This window comes from Medicago sativa, chromosome 4, assembly GCF_051527215.1.
Source record: "Medicago sativa cultivar Bolivia chromosome 4, Bolivia_mono, whole genome shotgun sequence".
NCBI lineage: Eukaryota > Viridiplantae > Streptophyta > Magnoliopsida > Fabales > Fabaceae > Medicago > Medicago sativa.
Genome location: NC_140752.1, coordinates 64,025,641 through 64,044,185, shown reverse-complemented (window position 1 = coordinate 64,044,185; position 18,545 = coordinate 64,025,641). Strand labels below are relative to the sequence as shown.

At 35.4% G+C, this 18,545-nt stretch overlaps 5 protein-coding genes across 8 annotated transcripts; 1 reads left to right on the top strand and 4 right to left on the bottom strand.

The window, feature by feature from the left end:
* The first annotated feature begins 214 nt into the window (after positions 1-214).
* On the top strand, positions 215-3,162 carry LOC146930661 (Protein kinase superfamily protein). Of its 2 annotated transcripts, none has more exons than XM_085702119.1 (4): positions 215-669; positions 779-1,042; positions 1,812-1,934; positions 2,224-3,162. In XM_085702119.1, the coding sequence occupies exons 1-4, from the start codon at positions 268-270 to the stop codon at positions 2,794-2,796; spliced, it is 1,362 nt and encodes a 453-aa protein (XP_085558245.1). In that variant the 5' UTR covers positions 215-267; the 3' UTR covers positions 2,797-3,162. The 2 variants fall into 2 exon arrangements, with proteins under 2 accessions (XP_085558245.1, XP_085558246.1); XM_085702120.1 differs by having other exon boundaries at positions 772-1,042.
* A 120-nt stretch (positions 3,163-3,282) lies between these two features.
* LOC146930660 (putative serine/threonine-protein kinase PBL10) lies at positions 3,283-5,830 on the bottom strand. Of its 2 annotated transcripts, none has more exons than XM_085702123.1 (7): positions 5,772-5,830; positions 5,559-5,645; positions 5,083-5,438; positions 4,586-4,721; positions 4,362-4,504; positions 4,161-4,278; positions 3,283-4,010 (listed from the first exon to the last, which is right to left on the bottom strand). In XM_085702123.1, exons 2-7 carry the CDS (start codon positions 5,632-5,634, stop codon positions 3,592-3,594), a joined length of 1,248 nt encoding a protein of 415 aa, XP_085558249.1. In that variant the 5' UTR covers positions 5,635-5,645; positions 5,772-5,830; the 3' UTR covers positions 3,283-3,591. The 2 variants fall into 2 exon arrangements, with proteins under 2 accessions (XP_085558249.1, XP_085558250.1); XM_085702124.1 differs by having other exon boundaries at positions 5,083-5,432.
* Positions 5,831-11,604: 5,774 nt separating this feature from the next.
* On the bottom strand, positions 11,605-14,732 carry LOC146930659 (putative serine/threonine-protein kinase PBL10). 2 transcript variants are annotated; one of them, XM_085702122.1, is made up of 7 exons: positions 14,460-14,732; positions 14,248-14,334; positions 13,719-14,089; positions 12,884-13,019; positions 12,653-12,795; positions 12,443-12,560; positions 11,605-12,281 (listed from the first exon to the last, which is right to left on the bottom strand). In XM_085702122.1, the coding sequence occupies exons 2-7, from the start codon at positions 14,321-14,323 to the stop codon at positions 11,863-11,865; spliced, it is 1,263 nt and encodes a 420-aa protein (XP_085558248.1). In that variant the 5' UTR covers positions 14,324-14,334; positions 14,460-14,732; the 3' UTR covers positions 11,605-11,862. The 2 variants fall into 2 exon arrangements, with proteins under 2 accessions (XP_085558248.1, XP_085558247.1); XM_085702121.1 differs by having other exon boundaries at positions 14,248-14,518.
* Positions 14,733-16,006: 1,274 nt separating this feature from the next.
* On the bottom strand, positions 16,007-17,117 carry LOC146930658 (uncharacterized). The gene is made up of 3 exons (XM_085702129.1): positions 17,030-17,117; positions 16,825-16,943; positions 16,007-16,623 (listed from the first exon to the last, which is right to left on the bottom strand). The coding sequence occupies exon 3, from the start codon at positions 16,358-16,360 to the stop codon at positions 16,205-16,207; it is 156 nt and encodes a 51-aa protein (XP_085558255.1). The 5' UTR covers positions 16,361-16,623; positions 16,825-16,943; positions 17,030-17,117; the 3' UTR covers positions 16,007-16,204.
* On the bottom strand, positions 16,831-18,391 carry LOC146930657 (putative serine/threonine-protein kinase PBL9). Its single transcript, XM_085707585.1, has 4 exons — positions 18,316-18,391; positions 17,885-18,204; positions 17,029-17,127; positions 16,831-16,908 (listed from the first exon to the last, which is right to left on the bottom strand). The coding sequence occupies exons 1-4, from the start codon at positions 18,389-18,391 to the stop codon at positions 16,831-16,833; spliced, it is 573 nt and encodes a 190-aa protein (XP_085563711.1).
* Positions 18,392-18,545: the final 154 nt, after the last annotated feature.

Below are 18,545 nucleotides of genomic sequence, written 5' to 3'. Positions count from 1 at the left end.
AGGATCCGGATCCGTCTACTATTTTCTTTAATTTGCTTAGTAACCAAAAAAAAAAACAATATCTACCATGAAACTTCATTACAAATAGTCTTTCCTTGACTATTCTTAAAAAAAGATAAAACATGTTAATTAATCTCTATTGAAAAAAACAAAAAACATTATTGAAGAATAAGCCGTTATCATTGAAATAGTAGAAAGAAACCGATGTGATTCCAATCTTCCATTGTCCTTCCTTGACTACTCCCTCACCTCTTCTTCCTTTCACCAATGAAGTGCTTCCATTTCTCAAACGGATCATCCGAGAAACGAACCACAGAAGAAAACGAAGAAGGTTCAGGTTCAGCTTCAGCATCAAGCTCACGAGGCTCACGCGTCTCATGGGCGCGTTCCTTAAGCTTAATGGACACGCGCCGCTCCGAATACGATTCCGATTCTAGAGACTTCTCCGACACGCTTGGCTTCCATGAGTTTCTCTCTCAACGCCGTGCTAATCATCTTCATCTGTTTTCATTCTCTGACCTCAAAATCGCTACTCGTGGATTCAATAGAGCGTTGTTAATTGGTGAAGGTGGTTTTGGTTCGGTTTATAGAGGAACCCTAATTCATCATAATCATCACCGTTCTCAAATCGATGTTGCCATCAAGCAGTTGAATCGTAATGGTCATCAGGCATGTTTAATTTTTTCATAAAATTGAGCTTTTTTTAATGTAAAAGTTGAATTTTTATGTGTTGTTGTAAAGGGGTTTTTTGTGTTTGTGTTGAATTTCTAGTATTCAGGGGCATAAGGAGTGGATTAATGAAGTGAATTTATTAGGGGTGATTAAGCATCCAAATTTGGTGAGGTTAGTGGGTTATTGTGCTGAAGATGATGAAAGAGGGATTCAGAGGCTTTTGGTGTATGAGTTTATGTCTAATAAGAGTTTGGAAGATCATCTTTTGGTTCGTGTTCCTTCATCGGTTCTTCCTTGGATTACTAGATTAAGAATTGCTCAAGATGCCGCTCGTGGGTTGGCTTATCTTCATGAGGAAATGGATTTTCAGGTATAGTTGAACAAAATTGTATATTTGTGCTGTTAGATAATGTGATCATACGAGCAATCTGTTTGGTTTTTTGTTAATGACATTGGTCTCTATGGTATGTGTTGATAAAGTGGATGTTTGTGTGAATGTTTGCTTGATGGTCTTTGATTGTGCTAAGTTATTTCTAAGTTAAAAGTGAATTTAAAGTGAGCTGATTTAACTTTCGAAGTTTTCATGAAAGATGATGGTTAGTGCAGAATTTTAGATAAGAATTATCTAAGTGAAGGTTAACTTGCTGTAGACCAAATAGAGGTTCGGGCAGAGAATCAGATTTTGAAATTGGTTTTAAGGTGAAGCCAAATAACACTAAAGAGTCTAGAGCAAAATTCCTTTTAAGAGGGCAAAGTTGTTTTTAGGTGCACCGCCAAATGCACACCTAATCATGCTGAAAATCACTGATCAGGACTTGCATTTAAAGGAATTTTAAACACTATCTGTGAACTTTTTGTAAGTGAAGCAAACATTCAATGCGTCTGCGTGCGAATCTGGGTGTTGTAAGCAACTTTGGAGTTGAACTAGAACTGTAAAACAGTTAACTAAAGCTCGTTCCTTGGGATTTTAAAACTGCTTTATAGAAAACATTCAATGCGTCTGCGTGCGAATCTGGGTGCTTTCGCCATAACTTAATTCTTTTTAACGTTTATGTATGGTTTCTTCTTTGGATGTCTTGTTTATGCATGGTTTTAACTTCTTTCGAATACATTTATGATTCCCATTCTATCTGGCACAGCTAATATTTCGAGATTTTAAAACATCCAACATCTTGCTGGATGAGGACTTCAATGCAAAGCTTTCTGATTTTGGACTCGCTAGGCAAGGACCCGCAGAAGGCTTTGGCTATGTTTCTACAGCGGTAAGAAAATGTCTAAATTTGTAGAAAATTCATTATACTTTAACTTTTAAACATACATGGTAGAAATTTGACATTATTGTATGATAACATTAGATGATTACAATAACATATTGGGATTTGGGAAGCTTATCTGGAATAAATTACATATATTTTAAACCATGTTCATTGCTTAAGGAGACTAATTCATGAGTTCATAATGTTGGTCTAAACTTTGAACTCTGATCCTTAGATTGTAATCCGGATATTCTACTGATATGCATAATGAATGACTTATTTCCTCTTCACAAAGGTTGTTGGCACCATAGGATATGCTGCACCTGAGTATGTTCATACCGGAAAGCTGACTGCTAAGAGTGATGTGTGGAGCTTTGGTGTAGTTCTTTATGAGCTTATCACTGGGAGGAGAGCTGTAGAAAGAAACCTACCAAAAAACGAACAAAAGCTTCTGGATTGGGTAAGACCATATGTATCTGATCCAAAGAAGTTCCATCATATTGTCGATCCTCGACTTGAGGCACAGGATTGCACCAAATCAGCTCATAAACTTGCAGTCCTGGCAAACAAGTGTCTAATGAAGCAGCCAAAGTCTCGCCCAAAAATGAGCGAGGTGGTTGAGATTCTTGGGAACATTATTGACGATTCCGTTCCTATGGATGAATGCATTTCCGAAGCTGTTGCAGAAACAGGAGAAGCAAATGAAGTAAATTTATCTGTAGAGAATGCTGAACCTGTACCAGCTAAACAGGGGAATAATTATCTGAAGAAAGTTTTTGAATTCAGAGACAAGGTGAGTTTAAGAAATAAATCCATTGGAAGATTTGATTGGAAGAGTTGGGCTCCTGGGCTTGTAAGAACATGGTGATAAGTGATCTTCATTCATATCTTGGAAATCAAAATCTTCTTCTGCAATTGCCTACTCATCGATATGTTTGGTGATCACTTAGTTTCAGTCAGAGAGATCGGCATTACTGGGCACTTGGTTAACATACCGATCATAGTAAATTTTGTATCAATTAATAATTTTGTGTACAGGATAATTTTTTTAGCAAAGCTATATAATATTCAGTAATTTAACCTTCTTGATACTAAGTTACTAACTACAAATTCAGACATGAAAGCAAGGTTTAGGTATTGAATGAATTATGTGTGTATATAGAACTACAATTCATTGAAAGACTTGAATTGTAAGACTCTGACTTCAGTTCTATGCAATTGAGTTATATTCCAATTTCCAAGTCTTCTATGGTTACGTGGTTTGTTTAACAATTATCAATCACCTACTTTGCTAGTTATCAACAATAGCAGCCAGACAAGGACGGAGTCAAACTTGGATGATAGGGGACTAATATACAATTAAAGTTCATTCATAGATTAGGAATTAGGAAACTATATACTCCATCCATAGATTACAATAAAAATGAACTAACCAGATAAACACACAAAAGGCTAAAAAGATCCAATTATCCCTAGACATGCACTCTCGAGCATCAACAAGCAGAATCTCCAAGAGAAGTTTGGTTCTGAAAGCTATATTAAGATATGTACAATTTATTCGCTAACACGTATTCATGGTGTAAGATCTGATCACTGCATTTGAGGACATTCGGCTTTGTTAACTTTCAAGGATGCTGTATCTTGCATTCTGCAATGTGCAATGTCATGTGCAGGGTATAGACGCAGAGCGTTGGGGATAAGTTGTGGATGTTCTAACACGAGCAACATCATCAGCACTTCTTCTACGCAAACGATTCTGATTGCATCCTTTTACATCTTGAACCTGCAACTGCTCCAAATTTGTAACAACCTCATCCATGCTTGGTCTCAACTTGGCTTCTACTGAAAGGCACCGTAGGGAGAGTATAGCAACCTTAAAAACATCTTCTAATTCGTATTGGCCTTCAAGGCGACTATCCAACACGCGCAAAATCTTATGCTTGTTGGATAGATAAGGCTTTGCCCATTCCACCAAATTGTGTTGTCTTGTTGGTCTATTCTTGTCAACAACTCTCCTCCCTGATAATATTTCTAGTAGTACAACTCCAAAACTATAGACATCACTCTTAGCAGTGTAGTTACCTTCATTAACATTTATTTTACTTAGTCACTAACCAAAACGATATTTAGCAGTCTACTCTGAAGTAAGTTAATGAATTCAAGAGATAAAACATACTAGAAAAAGTTGAATAAAACATCAAATTTGATTTTGTCTAGTGGTCATAATAATACCTGTGGCTAGGTATTCCGGAGCCGCATATCCGTAGGTTAGCTTGGTGGAGACATGACTTTTATCAACCGGAGACAAGTCCTTTGCCAGGCCAAAGTTAGAAAGTTTTGCATTATAATTCTGTGATCAAGTAAAGAAGGAAATTTTCAGACATCTGCATAAATACATAATATATTCATGTGTGTGTACAAAAAGACACATACGGAATCTAGCAAGACATTTGAAGTCTTGAAATCACGGTACATCGCTTTTGTTTGAGTACTGTGAAGAAATGCAAGACCTTTGGCAGCACCAAGAGCAACCTTCAAACGTAGGCCCCAAGAAAGAGGTTGGAAATATGAGCCTCCTGTTAGATCATTATTGGTAATATTATTAGGCATGCCTTCTCAAGCACAACAATATGAGTAGATGAATCAGGAAAACTCACTGATGAACAAGTGATTCTCCAAGTTGCCACGAGGCATAAATTCATAGACAAGAAGGCTGTTGTCATCTTCAAGGCAATATCCAATCAATTTGATTAGATGAGGATGAGAAAGCTGGCCTAAAGAGTTCACTTCAGCCTAAAATAAAAATGGAAAACATTAATTGATGAAACACTCAAAACAAACCCCTCTTAGTTTCCCAACCACTAATTAGATTAGTTTAACATAGAAACGTAGATAAGAATAAACATGTAAAAACATTCTCGAACATGCAAGACAATAGTGTTGTCAATTGCGGATCACGGAATATAACGGATTGGTGAAATTCCGCTACTTTACAACACTACAACACCACTATAGCCGCTATTTGACAAAAGTTTGTACTAAATAGCTTATCGCAGAATAATGGTGATTTGATCAATTTATGCTATAGCTCCGCTATTTGAAAACACTGCAACATAGTCAGTGCTTGCTTGTTAATAAGATAAGTTAAACTTACAAACAACTCCTTGTGACCTTTGAAGCCATCCTGATAAAGTCTTTTGACAGCAGCAGCAATGCCTTTGCCGGGTTTGGCAGCAGAAGATGAGTGTTCATCAATCCAACCCTTGAAAACACTATGTCCCAAGACACTGTCTACACGGAAATTTCTTGTTGCAACCTGAAGTTCAGTAGAAGTAAAGCTCTTCAAGTTGGTTGATTGCAAGATCTCCTCTGCACCCCGAGCAGTCTGAGGCACTGATACTGTTGGTACCTCAGTATTTTTTGAGCTACTGAGATCACCAGAAACCTCGCTACATGGAATACTGAGATCTTCAGTATTGACATTCACACTCTTTGAACTTAACCCTGAAACTGAAATGATATGATCAATAAAACTAATATAAACTAGATATTTCATATTAGTTTATATATGTAATTAACATTGACTAAGGTGATTAACAAGCTGATCTTAATGTTTAAGAATATGAATACCTGAATTAGTTGGGCCTTCAGCTTTGTTTTGACTGCCCAAACAAACTCCCATGGCAGAAACAATACTAATTCCCATAGCTTTGTTTCCTATAGATAACAAAAAAAAAGAAGAAGATAAGGACAAGTACAACATAAATTAACCATGATTGTGAATTTCAACTGTGAGAGGAAAAAAGAAAGAAAGAGGAGTTTAAGAAAAACGACATGACAAACCTGTTTGTAATGAAGGTCAAGGAAGAATATAGAGAAGAAAAACAGGAAGGAGGAGAGGTGAAGAAGAGTGTTGATATGTAGAGAACTAATATGGGTGAGTCTTCTGTGGTGGCCCAGAGGGGCAATATCTATGAAGCGTTGACACAGACACAAAATCGGTACTAACACGTCTACATTAATAATAATTTAAGAAAATTGAAGTCATGGAATATAATCACATGTATCCATATCGAACATCAACATGTGTTGGACACCTGACACGCCTTCAATGTAAAGTGTCGCTACAGGAAGCAAGATATTATGTCAGAAGAATAGTATAACAGTGTTAAAAAAGTTGAGCAACTTGACTAAAAGTTTGGATGTATTAGTAAAGACGCGTATGAAAGGTGAAGAGGACGAAGGAAGGTGAGTATGGTGATTCATGCATTGTATGACATGTTGTAATAATAACATGGTGTAACTATAATGGACCCCGTTTTTGTTGTGTTTGGATTGGACTGTCCCTTGGCTCGTGAATCTTGCCATTCTTCAGCTACAATGTGGAAAGCATATCCCACTTGTACAAGATCCTAAGATTTTTTTGCAAAGTTTTATCGTCCCTTGGATTTTAATGTCGACATCCCTACATTTGGTTTAAGCTAGCTTCTCTTACTATAGATACAGTGATAAGCTTCCTTGACTTGTATGCAAGTGGAGCATAATTGGACCTTTTTTGGCCTTTAACATGATCACGACTTACACAAGTGATAGTGAACACGGTCCCCCTTTTTTATCCTCACTCCCAATTCATACACATGAATTTAATGTGTATCTAGACTTAAGTTCAAATCATTATCTTTATTTAATGTGAATCTAGACTTTAGTTCAAAGCATACTCATGAATTTATTTATTTACTTTTATAAAAAAATTAGACGAGTTGGGTCACGAAGCTCATTAGGTTAAGAAAAGCCTTGAGGCTCGGAGAGCGTTGACAAATGTACTTTCATATTATCAACCAACAAGGTCCATATGTAGATATGTACTTGTATGAGTTAAGCCATCTTGATAAAGTTTTTTGACAGCAACAACAATGCATGTGCCAGGTTTGACAGCAGAAGTGAGTGTTCATCGATCCAACCCTTGAAAACATTATCTCCTAGGACACTGTCTACACGGAAAAGACATGGCAAAGATGTAGGGGACGAAGGAAGGTGAGTATGGTGATTCATTGTATTGTACGACATGTTATGGGAATAGCAACATGGTGTAACTGTAACTGTAATGGACCCCCTTTTTGTTTTGTTTGGATTGGTCTGTCCCACCACGACTCATGAATTTTTCCATTCAGAAGCTACAAAGTGGAAAGGAAACTACTTTCTAGTCAAACTTTATCGTCTGTTGGATTTTATTGTTGACATCCCATTGCTAAATTATCTCTTACTTATAAATAATAATCCGTCTCGCTATACTTAACCTAATTTTAACTTAATTTTTTCCTCCACACTTTTGCATTTAATGTGTATCTAAATAAAATAAAATAATGTTCCTAATTAGATGCTATTTTTTTTGGAAAGGAATAACCGTTAACCCGTCTCGCTACATCTCGTACTTATAAATGTTAATCCGTCTCGCTGTACTTAACCTAATTTTTTCCTCCACACTTTTGCATTTAATGTTTATCTAAATAAAATAAAATTATGTTCCGAATTAGATGTTGTTTTTTGGATAGCAATAACCGTTAATCCGTCTGGCTACATCTTTTCTCTTACTTATCCTTATTATTTATTAATTTTATTAGGTCTGCAGCAACTTAACCTAATAATTTCCCTCTAAAATGTTGTATTAGGTTAGCAGCAATTTAACCTAACAAATTCCATCTAAAACTAGACTTTTGACTCGTGCGTCGCACGGGTTTTCTCGACTATAATAGACACCAATAAATAATCTTTAACCCGTAAGATCATTGATATGGTAGAAAATATTTTCTTAAAAAAAAAGGCAAGCGGATAGGAATGAAATTGGTGTGCAATGCATTTTTTTAGATGGAATTTGTTAGGTTAAATAATTGCAAACCTAATAAAGCAAATGAGCGGGAAAAAATTAGGTTAAGTTGCTACAGACGTAACAAAATTAATAAATAAGGATGCAGCGCCACAGTTTAACCTAACAAATTCCCTTTAATATTTCTCCCCACTGATGAGCTTTCCATCCCTATCCTGTTGTGTCATCGTTTGTATATATATATATATTGTTTCTGTAGACTTTTTTTTTTGACAAGTTGTTGTACACTTATTTAATACGTTTACAAACAAAATACCCTAATTTCAATGCAAACTCGGCTACCCTAATTTCCATGCAAACTCGGCTATATATAGCAAACCCTAAACCGTGTTTCTCTAAAAAAAAACCGAAACCGTGGTAAATTACACAGCTCTTCAACCAAGCACACATCTTCAAAATAATTAATACATTGTATAAGATCTCTTCTATTATTAAATTCTATATATGCAAATATGATATATATTTGGTTGGAAAAATATATCATTACTTTTAGTAAATATCAAAGTGTAATTATTCTTTTTAGAGATGTATGTGTAATTTAGACATTCTATTAATTGAAGTGACTTTGTTTTTCATGTTAGTAGAAATTTAAAACAATTATTACAAGTCAATTTTTGATGTTTAACTATAAAAGTAATAAATAAAATTGACCCATGTAATAGTATTGTATTCTTTTTATCTTTTTTCTTTATAATTTAAAAAAAAAAGAGAAGATAATGCCCCAATAACATATTGTGATAAAATAAAATAATGGTCTTTAATTGATTAGTTTTTCAAAACTAAAATGTAAAATTTGGTAAGATTCAAGTGTCATTGAAGAACATAGTAAGCCACATTTGATTGTAATATTGTATCTCTAATAATCTAATTTGCTTTTATTGATCGACCCATGATCTTACGGATTAAAGATTATTCATTGGTCTCTATTATAGTCGACAAGACCCGTGCGTCGCCCGGGTCTAAAGTCTAGTAAATGTTAACCTGTCTCACTATATTTAACCTAATTTTTCCCTCCACACTTTTGCATTTAATGTTTATCTAAATAAAATAAAATTATGTTCCTAATTAGATGCTATTTTTTTGGAAAGGAATAACTGTTAACCGTCTCGCTTCATCTCTTACTTATAAACTAGACTTTTGACCCGTGCGTCGTACGGGTTTTCTCGACTATAATAGAGACCAATAAATAATCTTTAACCCGTAACATCATTGATATGGTAGAAAATATTTTCTTAAAAAAAACGCAAGAGGATAGGAATGAAATTGGTGTGTAATGCATTTTTTAGATGGAATTTGTTAGGTTAAATAATTGCAAACCTAATAAAGCAAATGAGCCGTAAAAAATTAGGTTAAGTTGCTGCAGACGTAACAAAATTAATAAAGAAAGATAAGGATGTCAAAAACAAAAGGCATGAAATTAAAAAAAAAAAATCCAAAAAAAAAGTGTAAAATTCTTGATAAAAAAAAAGAGTATAAAATAGAAGGATCATACGTGATCATTGATACGGTAGAAAATATTTTCTTCAAAAAAAAAAAAGCAAGAGGATAGGAATGAAATTGGTGTGCAATGCATTTTTTTTAGATGGAATTTGTTAGGTTAAATAATTGCAAACCTAATAAAGCAAATGAGCGGGAAAAAATTAGGTTAAGTTGCTGCAGACGTAACAAAATTAATAAATAAGGATGTTAACCCGTCTCTCTATACTTAACCTAATTTTTCCATCCACATTTTTGCATTTAATGTTTATCTAAAGTAAAATAAAATTATGTTCCTAATTATATGCTATTTTTTTTGGAAAGGAATAACCGTTAACCCGTCTCGCTACATCTCTTACTTATAAATGTTAATCCGTCTCGCTATACTTAACCTATTATGTTACGTTACGGTATCAAAGACGATGTCATGGAAATATTGTGTTATGGTACAATACCAACGTCTATGCTTCTTAATATTATGAAATACTATATGACAATCATGACATTCATCTAAACTATTTTGTTACCTATTACCGTCAAATATTACCTTCCATATAACCCGTGCATTAGCACGGGTCGATGGTCTAGTTAATATTATAAACTTCATGGCAATATGATTTGCTAAAAGAAAACTGATAAAAATATCATCTTTATTTGATGTGTATCTAGACTTTAGAGCGCACACAAATGAATTTATTTGTTTTTAAATATAAAAAAATAGGCGAGTTGGGTTTGAGAAGTTTATTAGGGTCAAGAAAACCCTCAAGCTCATAGAGCACATGGACTAAGTCGTCCTCGCATCAGTAGTGGGATTCAAACTCGACCATTGTAAAATTTGAGTTGAATTCTTAACAATTAAACCAACCTAAATTAACAGACACATTTGAATAACAAAACGACAAACTAACTTATCCGTTCAAATGCTAAATAGTAAATACCTTAATTTCTTCAATGAAGTTCTAAATTAGGGTATTTGAATAAAAGTGTTAAAAGAGCTGTCTCTTTTAAGTGGGTTCATTTTACTACTTACTAGTATAATTTTCAGACAGTTCACCACCACTCCATTGTCCTCCTCACTCCTTTGTTTTTCTTTGTAGTCCTAATTTCTTTTATTTTCTTTCTCATCAAAAAATTTAGCACTAACCCAAAGACAAGTTTCACAATTATGGCTGGGGTTCCAAACTTCGGTTTCATACATAAAGCATTAGGAAACAACATATCAAAATTTGATTACAATAAAATTGACAAGATAAACATACAAATGCACTAGCAGTGCCAGCTATTTGTGCTGTTACAAACACCAAAAAATCCAATTATTCATACACACAGGCACTCTCAACAAGCAGAATGGTGATTCATGCATGACATTCATTGTATAAAATGTTGTGGGAACTGGTGTAACTGTTAATGGACCCCCTTTTGTTTTGTTTAGATTGGACAAAATCCTTACTATGTTTTTGCAAAGTTTTCTAGTCAGTTAGATTGTACTGTTGACATCCCTACATTTGGTTTCAGATAGCTTCTCTTACTATAACTTGGCTCTAGCAAGTGGTAAGCTTCCTTGAAGTGGAGATTGAACCTTTTTTGGCCTTTAACATGATAACTTACGCAAGTGATGGTGAACACGGTCCCCCCTTTTTTTATCCTAACTCCATACTCACTCGTGCTATTTGCTAAGATATTATCTAAATTTAATATCTATCTTGACTTTAGTGGAAATCATACACATGAGTTTATTTATTTTTAGACAAAGAAAAACCAGTCGGGTCTCGGGAGCTCGCTAGGGTCAAGAAAAATCACGAAGGTTGAGAAAGCACTAATAGAGGTACTTATATATATCTACCAACAATATTTTCACATCAGCAGCAGAATTCAAACATGGGTCATTATGAACTCTAAGTTAAATCTTTATCAACTGAACCAACTTGAATTTACGTGAATATAAAAATTACTAACTAACTTGTTGGTCCAAGTGATAAATATCTTAATTTCCTTCAATGAAGTTCAATATGCAGGTCTTCGAATAAAATTGTTAAAAGAGTTGTGTATTTTAAGTGGGTTCATTTTACTAGTACTAGTATATTTTTCTCAGACACTTTGGCACTCCATTGTGCTCGTCAGCTTAGTCGAGTTTTGACTGTTGATGCTATAGGCATTGCTCATCCGCGAATGCAGTTTGCTTTTCTTTGTTGTCCTTGTTTTTTGTTTTCATTCTCACGAAAAAAAGTTAGCAACTAAAAGATAAAGCTTAACAGTTATGGTAAGGGTTCCAAACTATGGTTTCATATAAATTACATCATGAAACACATATCAAAATTGAGCAAACAAGATAAACATACAAAAGCATTAGCAATTCTAGTTATTTGTGCGGTTAAAACACCAAAAAATCCAATTATTCTTTGACATATGCACTACCAACAAGCAGAATGTCCAAGAAAAGTTTAGTTCTCAAACATTAACTATAGTAAGATATGTACAATTCATTAACACAAATGTTTACGACGTGGAATCACCTCCTGTGGGGACATTCAGTTTTGTCAACTTCCAAGGATAGTGTATTTGCAGTGTGCAATGTCATGTACAGAACATAGAAGCCGAGCGTTGTGGATAAGCTGCGGTTGTTCTGGCATGGGTAACATAATCAGCACTTCTTCTATGCGAACGATTCTGATTGCAGCCATTTACATCTTGAACCTGCAACTTCTCCAAATCCGTAACAACCTCATCCATGTTTGGTCTCAACTTGGCTTCTATTGAAAGGCACCGTAGGGATAGTGTAGCAACTTTATAGGCATCTTCTAATTCATATTGGCCTTCAAGACGGCTATCCAACACGCGCAAAATCTTACGCTTGTTGGATAGATAAGGCTTAGCCCATTCCACCAAATTGTGTTGACTTGGTGGTCTATTCTTGTCAACAACTCTCCTCCCTGATAATATTTCCAATAGCACAACTCCAAAACTATATACATCACTTTTAGCAGTGTGATTACCTTTATCAACAAATCAGTTTATATTAGTCACTAACCAAAATGATGTAATTGATTCTTGAGCAAGTTAATGAACTCAGCAGACAAAAGATACTAAAAAAGTTGAATAAACAATGGAAATTCATATACAGAAAGACATAAAATCTGTCTAGTAGTTATTATACCGGAGGCGAGGTACTCTGGAGCCGCGTATCCGTATGTTTGCTTGGTGGAGACATGACTTTTTTCAACCGTGGACCCGCCCTTTGAAAGTCCAAATTTAGAAAGTTTTGCATTATAATTCTGCGATTAAACCAGCAAGGAAATTTTCAGATATGATACATAAATAAATATAATATATTAATGTGTTTTTGTGTGTAGAATAGGACACATACTGAATCTAGCAAGACATTTGAGGTATTGAAATCGTGGTATCTCCCTTTTGTTTCAGTGTTGCGAAGAAATGTAAGGCCTTTAGCAGCACCAAGAGCAACCTTCAAACGTAGGCTCCAAGAAAGAGGTTGAAAATATGAGCCTCCTGTTACATCATTAATGGTAATGTTATTAGGCATGCTTTCTCCAGTACAAGTACAACAGTGTGAAAAGATGAACTGGGAAGTACTCACTGATGAACAAGTGATTCTCCAAGCTGCCACGTGGCATAAATTCATAAACCAGAAGGCTGTTTTCATCTTCAAGGCAATAACCAATTAATTTCACTAGATGAGGATGTGATAGTTGGCCCAGATTATTGACTTCAGCCTAAAATAGAAATGGATGAAACTATTAGATATAACACTTAAAACAAATCCCTCTTTGGATTTTAATGAAATCATGGTCACACCGCACGGCTGCATAGAAACTTTACTTTGCAGCTTCATGAAATTCATGGTCAACTTACATTGAGAGGCGAAATTTGCTAACCTAATGTGAATCCAAATACAGGCTTGTTTCCGAACCACTAGTGAGATTAGCTAAGAAATATGGATAAGATTTTTTTTTTTTTTGGTTACAAAAAGTTTAGGTGGGTTCGGCTCCGGTCACCACCAGGGTCAGGGCACGCCTCCGGGCCCAAAGGGCGCTTATAGAGGTACTTACAGATCACCCACCAACACCGCCCTCACATCGGCAGAGGGAATCGAACACACAACTTTCTGCAAGGAAGTGACCCGTTCCTTACCAACTGAGCCAACGTGTGTTGGTCAAATTTTGGCATACTGCGGAAAATATTCTCAAACATGTAATAATTATCGCATACTGCGGAAAATAGTGGTTTAGTCAAATTTTGGCACACTAAATGTAATAGCGCCACTTTGTACTAAATAGTAAATACTGTATTACATAATAATAGCGGTTTATTCAAATTCATCTCTGCTATAGCGCCACTACAGCAGTTATTTGACAATTCCGCAACAGTTACACTTACACTATTTTCTTCTTAGTTATAAGAGTTAAACTTACCATGAACTCGTTGTGACCTTTGAAACAATCTTGATTAAGTCTTTTGACAGCAACAGCAATGCCTGTGCCAGGTTTGGCAGCAGAAGATGAATGTTCATCAATCCAACCTTTAAAAACTGATCCAAAATCACCATCTCCTAACACACTATCCACACGAAAATTTCTAGTTGCATTCTGAAGTTCTGTAAAAGTGAAGCTCTTCAAATTGGACGATTGCAAGATCTCCCCTACACACGGAAGAGTCTGTGGCACTGATACCGAAGCTGCTGATACCTCACTACTTGAGCTAATGATATCATGAGAAATCTTGCAATATGGGATACTGTGATCTTCTGTATTGACAATCACACCCTTTGAACTTAACCATGAAACTGGCATGATATGATCAACAAAACAAAGCTTACACAAACTACATATTACGTATTAGTATACTAGTACTAACTACTAAGTATACTAGTACTACACATATGTAATTAACATTGACCATGGTAATTAACAAGTTGATCTTAATGTTTAAGAATATGAATACCTGAATTAATTGCGCTTTCAGCTTTGACCTTGCCGCCTAAACACACTCCCATGGCTGAAACAATACTAATTCCCATAACTTTGTTGCCTGTAGATCACAACAACAAAGCAGAGAAGGTCAACTCCAAAAGAAATGACTCATGATTGTGAATTGAAACTGAGAGAAGAAAGAAAGACAGAAGGAATTAAGGAAAGGAAAATGACATGAAGAACCTGTTAGTAATGAAGTTCAAGGAAGGATATAGACAAGAGAAAAAGCAAGGAGGAGAGGTGAAAAAGGTTGTTGATATGTAGGGAACTAATATGGGTGACTGTACTGTGGTGGCCCACAATAGCAAGATCAATGAAGCACTAACACTGACACGAAATAGCACTAATGTGTGTACACAAAACAATTTAAGAAAATGAAAAGTGATTGAATTGAATGTAATTACATATATCAGTGTAGTGTTTATGTTAGACATTAACACGTTCAAACACTTACATGCCATTATTGCGAAAAGTGTCTCTATTTATAGCAAGATAGAGTGTCATAAGAAGAAAACAACAGTATTAAAAAAGCTGAGCAACTTGACTAAAAACTTAAGCAATAAAAGTTTGGATGGATTAGTAAAGACATATGAGAAAGATGCTGAGAACGAAGGAAAGTGAGTATGGTGATTCATGCATGTAACATCACATTCATTGTATTGTATGACATGTTATGGGAACAGAAGCATGGTGTAACTGTAATGGACCCATTTTTGTTTTGTTTGGCAAGGAAACTCTTTTCTACAAACTCCTTAATATGGTTTGCAAAACTTTCTCGTCCAATAGATTTTCTTGTTGACATCCCTACATTTGTTTTTAGCTGGTTGCTCTCACTAGAGACATGGGACCATTAGTAAGTACTAAATAGGTTTTTCGATCTCAAATCAATGGTTGAAATCTTGTAAATCGATTACTGACTGTGTGATAATTTTAATGTAGGGAATACGAGTCATTCTAACAAGCCGAGACTAGGTTTGAGTCGAGTGCAGTCACAAGTCGATGACTGCATTAAAGAAGCTTGTGACCATTTGATCGATCAGATAACATTCTTAAACAAAATACAAAATTTATTTAAATTTGAACCGTCCAATCTTCACAAGTTGATATAAATGTGGTGCCTATATGCAACAATGATTGCATCTAATCTAAATTCAACAAGTGGGAAGCTTCCATGACATGTATACATGTTGACCATATAATTGGACATTTTTGGCCTTATCCACTAGACCACTAGTCTTTAACAAGATGACCATTTACGCAAGAGATGGTCAAGGACTCAAGGTCCCCGTTTGTCTTATCCTAACTCCCAATATAATGTGCTTCATGAAAATTAATAACAATTACTACCTCCGTCCCGGTATAATTGACCTACTTTGGTTTTTCACACAGATTAAGAAAAGTGTATAAATAAAGGGGAAAGTGGAATATATTGTATTGGGAATGATAAAAGTAGTATTATTTAGTGTTATATTGTATTGGGAATGATGAAAGTTGTATTGAAAATTGAAATAGGTCAGTTATTTTGGGACACTTTTTTTTAGAAAATGGGTCAGTTATTCCGGGACGGAGGGAGTATTATCTTCACTTCATGTCTATCTGGAATTTAGATAAAATTATACACATCTGAATAACATAAACCTTGTGGCAATATAATATGCTTCAAGAAAATTTGTAACAAATATTATCTTCTTTTCATGTATGTTAAATTAGGAAAGTACACAACAAATACATTATAAAAGAATTGAGTTAACCAGATAAACCAACAAAAGCAAGTTATTAGGGCTGTCGCAAACACCAAATAATCTAATTATTTCTCAAAGATTAGCTATAGTAAGATATACAATATTTTCAGTAACACAAATGTTTATGGCATGGAATCATCTCATGTGGGGACATTGCTCATTACAATGTGTTTGTAACGAGCTATGTCATGTCCAAAACACAGAAGCAGAACGTTGTGGATTTACTGTGGCTGTTCTAACATGGGTAACATCATCAGCACTTTTTCTCCGAAAACGATTCTTGTTGCTTTCATTTACATGAGGAACCTGCAACTGCTCCAAATTTGTAACAACCTCATCCATGTTTGGTCTCAACTTGGCTTCTGTAGAAAGGCACCGTAGGGAAAGTAAAGCAACCTTATAGGCGTCTTCTATTTCATATTGGCCTTCAAGGCGATTATCCAACACGCGCAAAATCTTACGATTGTTGGATAGACAAGGCTTAGCCCATTCCACCAAATTGTGTTGTCTTAGTGGTCTATTCTTGTCACCGATTCTCCTACCTGATAGTATTTCCAACAGGACAACTCCGAAACTATAGACATCACTTTTAGAAGTGTGATTACCTTCATCAACAAAGTATTTTATTTTAGTCACAACCAAAACAGACTACGAAAGTTAATAAATGAGCAAATTATAACAGAAAAACATGAAATTTGATTATAATTCTGTCGTTAAATATTATAGACGTCAAAGTTGGATAACAAACTCTTTTTTCCATCTCTACTTTTTGACGACAATTTGATTTTGTCTAATGGTTATAGTACCGGTGGCTAGGTATTCTGGAGCTGCATATCCGTAGCTTTGCCCGGTGGAGACACGGCTTCTATCACCCGTGGACCCATCCTTTGCTAGCCCAAAATTAGAGAGTTTTGCATTATAATTTTGTCATCAAATCAGCAAGGAAATTTTCAAACATGTTACCTAAATACACATAATTTATTCATGTAGCTGTACAAAAGGACACATACTGAATCTAGCAAGATATTTGAAGTCTTGAAATTTCGGTAAATCGCTTTTGTTTCGGCACTGTGAAGGAATGCAGGGCCTTTGGCAGCACCAAGAGCAACCTTCAAACGTAGGCTTCAAGAAAGAGGTTGAAAATATGAGCCTCCTGCGTTACAACATTATTATTGGTAATGTTAGGCACGCCTTCTCAAGAATAACAATGTGAGATGTGAAATGATCAACTTGGAAGAACTTACTCATGAACAAGTGAATCTCCAAGCTGCCACGTGGCATAAATTCATAGACCAAAAGGCCGTTTTCATCTTCAAGACAATAGCCATTTCACTAGATGAGGATGTGAAAGCTGGCCCAGATAATTGACTTCAGCCTAAGATAGAAATGGCAAACACTATTAAATGCATCACTCAAAACGAATCCCTCTTAATTAGCATGTGTTTGGATTTTAATGAAATCGCGGTTACCCCGCGAGGCTGACTAAAAGCTTCACTTTGCAGCTTCGTGAGATTCATGTCAACTTACATTGGGACGTTAGATTTGCTGACCAATGCGGATCCAAACACAGGCATAGTTTCCCAACCGTTAGTAAAATTAGCTTAGTAAAGAAACACAGGTAAGTTTAAATTGGTAAAAAATTCTCGTACTAGTCATTAAACATGCAACATAGCAATGTTGTGAACCATAGAAAATAGTGGTTCGGTCAAGTTTTGGTACGCTAAATGTTATAGTGCTGCTTTGTACTAAATAGCGTATTGCAGAATAATAAGGATTTGTTCATATTCAGATATGCTATAGCGCCGCTATTTGACAATATTGCAATAGTGATATTGTTTGCTAATTAATTATATGAGTCGAACTTACCATCAACTCGTTGTGACTTTTGACACCATCTTGATTAAGTTTTTTGACAGAAACACATGTGCCAGGTTTGGCAGCAGAAGGTGAGTGTTCATCAATCCGGCCCTTAAAGACTGATCCAAAATCGCCATCTCCTAACACAATATCTACACGAAAATTTCTAGTTGCAGCCTGAAGTTCTGTCAAAGTAAAACTCTTCAAATTGGATGATTGCAAGATCTCTCCCGCATTACGTGAGCTAATGAGTTCATCAGAAACCTTGCAACATGGGATACCAACATTTTCTGTATCACCATTCACACTCTTTGAACTCAACCCTGAAACTGAAATGGTATATGATCAATAAAACTAAAATTACATCAATTGCATATTACATATTACTAGTGTACATATGTAATTAACAAGGCGATCTTGATGTTTAAGAATATGAGTACCGAAATTAATCAGGCCTTCGGCTTTGATCTGGCTGCCCAAACAAACTCCCATGGCAGAAACAATACTAACTCCCATAGCCGTGTTTCCTACAGATCACAACAAAATAGAAGGGAAGGTCAAGTCCAGCAAAAACTAATCATGAATATGAATTGAGAAAGAAAGAAAGAACTTATAACCGTCTAGAGTGTGTTTGGATTTCATTTTGTAAAAGCGAAAACTTGAGTCACAT

Bases quoted from the DNA above. Each gene is read 5' to 3' on its own strand.
- LOC146930661 (XM_085702119.1), top strand. From the start codon at position 268: ATGAAGTGCTTCCATTTCTCAAACGGATCATCCGAGAAACGAACCACA. The intron at 1,043-1,811 runs GTATAGTTGAAC...TATCTGGCACAG, and splicing joins ATGAGGAAATGGATTTTCAG to CTAATATTTCGAGATTTTAA. The intron at 1,935-2,223 runs GTAAGAAAATGT...CTCTTCACAAAG, and splicing joins TTGGCTATGTTTCTACAGCG to GTTGTTGGCACCATAGGATA.
- LOC146930660 (XM_085702123.1), bottom strand. From the start codon at position 5,634: ATGGGAATTAGTATTGTTTCTGCCATGGGAGTTTGTTTGGGCAGTCAA. The intron at 4,722-5,082 runs GTAAGTTTAACT...TTTTTATTTTAG, and splicing joins AAGGTCACAAGGAGTTGTTT to GCTGAAGTGAACTCTTTAGG. The intron at 4,011-4,160 runs GTATTATTATGA...ATGTTAATGAAG, and splicing joins TCCGGAATACCTAGCCACAG to GTAACTACACTGCTAAGAGT.
- LOC146930659 (XM_085702122.1), bottom strand. From the start codon at position 14,323: ATGGGAATTAGTATTGTTTCAGCCATGGGAGTGTGTTTAGGCGGCAAG. The intron at 13,020-13,718 runs GTAAGTTTAACT...TTTCTATTTTAG, and splicing joins AAGGTCACAACGAGTTCATG to GCTGAAGTCAATAATCTGGG. The intron at 12,796-12,883 runs GTGAGTACTTCC...ATGATGTAACAG, and splicing joins GGAGAATCACTTGTTCATCA to GAGGCTCATATTTTCAACCT.
- LOC146930658 (XM_085702129.1), bottom strand. From the start codon at position 16,360: ATGGATGAGGTTGTTACAAATTTGGAGCAGTTGCAGGTTCCTCATGTA.
- LOC146930657 (XM_085707585.1), bottom strand. From the start codon at position 18,391: ATGGGAGTTAGTATTGTTTCTGCCATGGGAGTTTGTTTGGGCAGCCAG. The intron at 17,128-17,884 runs GTAAGTTCGACT...CTACGTTTGAAG, and splicing joins AAAGTCACAACGAGTTGATG to GTTGCTCTTGGTGCTGCCAA. The intron at 16,909-17,028 runs GTATGTGTCCTT...ATTTTGGGCTAG, and splicing joins CAAATATCTTGCTAGATTCA to CAAAGGATGGGTCCACGGGT.